Raw genomic sequence first — 6,385 nt, 5'->3', positions numbered from 1 at the left:
AGTCAGAGACTTGTAATCTGATATACAAGTATCTGCTACAATATACAATTTAAAAACCAAAAAGTTGTATTGCAACAACAAATGAACAATGAGTTGACCTTTACTCTTCACTTTTATGATATTACATGAACTGATTAAAATATTGAAAATAAATAATCCATTTAAGCATTTCGGATCATGTATTAAATGATCTTCAATATGTCTAAATTGTCAAAAGAGATATGCAATTAAATTTGTGCATTAGTTTTATACACTGCTACTTCGCGCTAAAATTCCCAATGAACGGTCGAAGTATTATATAAAGAAACGCAATAAGTCTGTCTGGGCCTATCAATATCGTGTATGCCCCCCATGAGCTGCAGTGGCTGTACAGATTCTTCGAGTATTGAATTGATCAAGGTATTGGCCCTTTTCATTTTTACACGGTTCCCTTTGCGACGTTCTTGCTTGTGCCCAACTCGAACCTGAACATTGATGAGGGTACAAAATATAAATGGATGCAATTTTCAGACAATAACACCATTATTACATTCTATAATGTCTTTTTATTTCCCGTAAACCGGACAATTTCTAAATGCGGTACTTTTTTCCTTTGAGTTTACAATATAATAATATAATACTCCGATGTCCGCTCCTTTGCGTCCTTCGTGATAATACACTGTAACATTTCTCTTGTTTCTCTGATGACATTTCATAGCGGCATTGTCCCTGTAGACACTACACTGACATTTTCTCCCTAGTGACGCAACTCTTATGACATTGTCTATGTAGACACTAAACTGACCTTTTCTCCCTAGTGACGCAACTCTTATGCCATTGTCCATGTAGACACTAAACTGACCTTTTCTCCCTAGTGACGTTACTATTATGACATTGTCCATGTAGATACTACACTGACTGACGATATTCTACGGAAGAGCATTAGGGCCATGAAGCAAAATAAATAAATTCATTTTTTCGTGTTAATAACCCGAAATTTCGACTTAACAACTCGAAATTTCGAGATAATAACTCGAAATTTCGAGATAATAACCCGAAATTTCGACTTAGTAACTCGAAATTTCGAGATAATAACTCGAAATTTCGACTTAGTAACTCGAAATTTCGACTTACTAACTCGAAATTTCGACTTACTAACTCGAAATTTCGACTTACTTACTCGAAATTTCGAGATAATAACTCGAAATTTCGACTTAATAACTCGAAATTTCGAGATAATAATTTTAGTTATGGAGATTGGTAATGCACTAGATTTAGTGAAAAAACATGTTTCTCTTAATGTCACACTACTGTAAATATCATGTTTTTGTCTGACAAATAGGACATGATATTAAGAGGAATGCACTGTATGTTTATATATATATAGTTGAAAAATATAAATTCAACATGACAACTGTTGTGTTTTGTTAACGTTTTCAGGCCTAACGGCCATCTTCAGGCGATTCATTTATTCAACGTCTAGGCTACCACATTATGACGTGTATATGCAGGTACATGTGTGACCATCTTTCAACTTGTATGAAGTTTTAAGCAGAATTGTTAAATTCATTTAATCAAAGTCTTCGATAGCATCTGTACTTGTAATTCCGTGATTTGTCTAAGACTGAAAACATAGATGAAAGGCCCCTCCGTATAGTCATTAATACCTCCACTATCAATTTACTATAAGCCTTCTTAGTTCTTGGCCCCTTTTATTTTTCGAGTTATTAAGTAGAAATTTCGAGTTATTATCTCGAAATTTCGAGTTATTAAGTCGAAATTTCGGGTTATTATCTCGAAATTTCGAGTTAGTAAGTTGAAATTTCGAGTTATTAAGTCGAAATTTCGAGTTATTATCTCGAAATTTCGAGTTATTAAGTCGAAATTTCGGGTTATTATCTCGAAATTTCGAGTTATTAAGTCGAAATTTCGAGTTATTATCTCGAAATTTGGAGTTATTGAGTCGAAATTTCGGGTTATTATCTCGAAATTTCGAGTTAGTAAGTCGAAATTTTGAGTTATTATCTCGAAATTTCGAGTTAGTAAGTCGAAATTTCGAGTTATTAACACGAAAAAATGAATTTATTTTTTTTGCTTCATGGCCCTAATGCTCTTCCGTACTATTCTCATGACATTGTCGCTGGTGACACTAAACTATGACCTTGCTGTTGGTGATACTAAACTTTGACCTTTTCCCTGGTGACACTACACTTTGACTTTGTCCCATTGAACGGCTTATATATACCATCTGCGATTTTTTATTTGTCGTGCGATTTTTTTTTTTTTTGAAATTTTCAAATTCAAATTTCAGTTGGCAGTTCATAAGCTGGTGAACTCGCAACTGAATTGGTAGGGTTATATAGTGGCAGTGCCATACAATGGTAACTATTTCACTATGACCCTTGCCCTGGTAACAATATACTATGACCTTGCCCCTTGTGACACTACCACGTGAATTTCCCATGTTGTGCATCCCTCTTGACACTAGCTGTGACTTACCCACCTGTGAAAAGAAATGTACCTCAATCAATACATCACGGGACATGTATTGAGAATGTTATACTGCGCACGGATCGTAATTCAATCAAAAATGTCCAAAGAAGGGCCATAAAAACAGCCAAGATTAAAAAAGGAAGAAACTGCCACGCACATATTGATATACCGCATGAGAATATGTACCAGTTTGGTTATGGTTGTGATAGACTAAGATCACAGGGACTTGGTACAGATTCCAAGTCTTTGTTTTACAATATGATTATAATACATATGTACCGTGGACTGGGAATAAGTAAAGTGTAACTTGATATCTAAACATTTATATACATCTATGTTAACGATCAGATGTTACAATCATTTTGAGTATCGTGAAATGACTTTGAATAAAATATTCTTGAAATCAGGGATCTGTATTATATATCGTGTAATAAAGTTAACAAATAATCTGAGTGATTATATCGAGATCCAAGGTTGATAATGAGATGTTATCTCACATGGACCTACATCGTCTATTCTACTAAGTCAATGTTACAGTTCTCTGGGGTCAAAAACCAAGGACTTGGATTGTAAGCATTGTCGATGCACAAAATCTGTATAAAGCTTACAAATTAAAGAAATGAAACAAAAATCGCCTGATGAATTTCTTTTTATTATATTATATAGTGGGAGTGTACGTTTCTGACAATAAATATAAAATCCCCCCTGATGAATACCTTTAAATATCAGGTTTATTACAACGTCTCTTACATTACAGGTTTGTATGATAAGCAAATTTAGAATCGTTGCGTAATAAATCGTCAGGGAAGCCCTAGGGACAGATTAGGTACCGCTTATTTACTGGCTTTCATTTTGTTACTACATGTACATATCAAGATACATAGTCTTATTCTGACAAAAGTAGTACATGTAAATTAATAACAAATAAATAATATATTAAAACTGAAACATTCACAGTTTTTTTTTCTTTAAAACATTATTTCAGCGGTTGATTTTTCCAATGTTCGTCTAACTTTTTTTCAAATATAAAGTATAAAGTAAAGTATCATGTTCGAAAATAAGTACAAAGTATATATTTGTCATCGCTTATTTGTTATAAATTTATAAAGTATCATTGATACTAATATATCAATGATGTTATACTGGTAATTATACAATTAATTGCATGATTAATTATCATATCATTGATATTTCATATCTTGGAATTTTTTCATATTCATCAATTGGTGTTCTACCATCATTATTAAATTTCGAGGGCTCCGTTAAGTTAATACTGATGATTATGCCTTCAGGGGTGTATATATATTTTATTTATATAGTCATTAATTTATTAGTTTGTTTGTTTGGTTGTTTTTTAATGGCATATCGTAGACTATTCAATTATCTGGCAATTATCAAAGGTATATTTTTGATACTACATGTACTTATTTCCTATTACTTTTTTTCGTTACTGTAACTTTCCACAGAGCGCGAGAAAGCAAAAGACATCCACAACTGGACTAATTACGATCACATCAAGTGAAAGAGATCTGAGCGTATGTGATCGTTTTGTACACAGGAATAAAAGCAAAAACTCAAACTTTTTAAAAGGAAAAGAAAAAATATAACTTACAATTGTACAATGTTTAATTTGACATGTTTGTTGAGAGCTGAGGCCGTCCATTTTGTCGGACAGCCTTAGATTACCAAGTTTAATCGTATCAGGCCCCGGTTGTTAAAAGGATGATTAGCTTAATCACTTGATTAGTGAAAAACTCAGTTCTCCTTTTCTTCAAAACCTGGGTGTGTGTATTTCTTAAGATAAGCGGGTATTAAGACACTAGCTGACGAATGCTATAGTTTCATAAACTTTTGTCAAGTTAGTATTACCATAAATGATTTTATCATGATTTTAAATAAGTTCAAATAATTAACTAGTAACAAATGAGAAATAACAAATACATAATAATGAGTAATTGCCAGTTAAGACTATCCCTTCATGGCTTCCGTAGAAACTCAATTGATCTAAGACAATAAAATTAAATTTCTTTATACGCATGGTGGTTTCGTTTCGCTTGTAAATCTGAAAAATTTATTTACCAAATAACTTGATATATTCCTCCGCACGACCACTTTGTACACAGTCCTCCACAGTGTATACAATGTAAAAGAAAATAGTTCTTGATCGATTAACTGTTAATTAATGTTATGTAGCCTGATTCGCAAAATTATTAAGCGATTTCACGAAAACTTTGTATAGCTTGAATCAAAATTTAGCACATAATTGCGAAATAAGATTTCTAAAAATCTGGGTTATTTTTCTTACTGTAGTGTCCCGAAGACTGGCATAAAGAGTGTTGGGTTCTCGAACGTAATGGCGACATACACTGCCGCACCAAACTACACAAGTTCTATGGATTCTTATCGTCCTACAAATCAGTCAGGAGCGATTAATACTTCATCAGCTCCTGCACAAAGACAAGATTCTGAAGATTCTAACTCTCCTAGGGGTCATGTCAGCTTTACTAAGCCAAATCGTGACGAAGAAAAGGAAAAGCGACAGAAGTATTTGACAGCGCGCTATGGACAACACCAAATGATGCTGATTCGTAAACGATTAGCAGTCGAGGATTGGTTATATGAACAGCTAAGGGATCTTTACGACTGTGAGGTATGTATTATAACTTGTGTACATATTTCATAAAATTTGATTTAATTGATTAATTAATTTACTGGGACATCCCGCCATATGTGCTTCCCTGATACAGTGGCTGCAGGCAGACAGTTCATTGTTTGTGCTGGGACCCTATAAACTGGACCAAAGAAGCCATTTTACTTTGATGTATCATTTGCGTACCTTTATTTAAGTATCAAAATTATCTTGTCTATTTTAGAATATATCTTTTATTGCTAGACTGATAACTTTCTTTAATATTATAACAGCTTTAATTAGTTTATTGGGGAATTACATACAACTGTAAAATTTCAGTTACTAAATTGCGAAAAGCTGTGCTATCCCTACAACATAGCTTATCTCAATGTTGGTTCAAAGTTCCTTTCTGCACATAACTTGTGCATACATGATTATTATTGTTTGTGTAAAACCACATGTGAATAATGTGTGTAGTAAAATGCACATCATTCCTATGTGACAGTGAAGTGCTGTATAAATGTGTTCTGCTGACACATGTCAGACTGTTGTGATGTCAGTTTGCCCGACAGCTTCCTGTATGCCATGCATATGTTTGTCCCATGAAGAAAACACCTCTCCTTTCATCATGTGTTATCACACATTGCATCGACTTCCGAAAAACTTTCCAACAGCCAAAAAAGTACCTTCTGCTACACGACTACATATATATGTTACTTCACCTCAACTGCAAACTCTTTTTAATTTCGCAAAGAAATCCTTTCCTGTGACCAGGTTCTCCCTCTTTTAAGGGGCAGCTTTTAAGTTTATTTTCTCATGTTTTGTGTCACCTTCAATATTTGTTGACTGATATATGTTATTCTAACACGACAGGAAATATAGAGTAGCTATAACTACTGCTAGGTTTCATTTTCATGAATTAATTGATGTCTTTATGCTTTATCTATCAATTTAGAAATGAAGTTTCACATTTTATGAACTATTTAAAAAAATTGAAAGTGGTTATTGAACTGTCAAGAATAAAGTGGATTTTTTTAAAGAGGAGAATATTTTAGAGTGTGACTGTAAGTTTTGCCTTAAATAAATTGGTGTTTGATCATATAAAAAATCTTTTAACTATTGATTATTGATATGATTTGTATAAATAAAAGATTTCTTATTTTCATGTAATGACAAACACTCCGCTAATGTGAAACTAAAACCTGGGTAATTTTATTAATTGTTCTAAATGGAAAACCATAGCATTAGATAGGACAAATTTCTTGATGGAACAAGAATAAACCT

At 33.0% G+C, this 6,385-nt stretch overlaps 1 protein-coding gene across 1 annotated transcript in view; it reads left to right on the top strand.

The window, feature by feature from the left end:
- Window positions 1-6,385, top strand: part of LOC117323536 (protein phosphatase 1 regulatory subunit 14C-like) — a 48,621-nt gene that overhangs the window by 7,615 nt on the left and 34,621 nt on the right. The window contains exon 2 of the mRNA XM_033878810.1: window positions 4,783-5,122. Within this exon, the coding sequence (XP_033734701.1) occupies window positions 4,783-5,122 (340 nt within the window). The remainder of the gene's footprint in view (window positions 1-4,782; window positions 5,123-6,385) is intronic.

The sequence above is a fragment of the Pecten maximus genome, chromosome 3 (genome assembly GCF_902652985.1).
Source record: "Pecten maximus chromosome 3, xPecMax1.1, whole genome shotgun sequence".
NCBI classification, from domain to species: Eukaryota; Metazoa; Mollusca; class Bivalvia; order Pectinida; family Pectinidae; genus Pecten; species Pecten maximus.
This window is presented reverse-complemented; position numbering and strand designations above follow the sequence as displayed.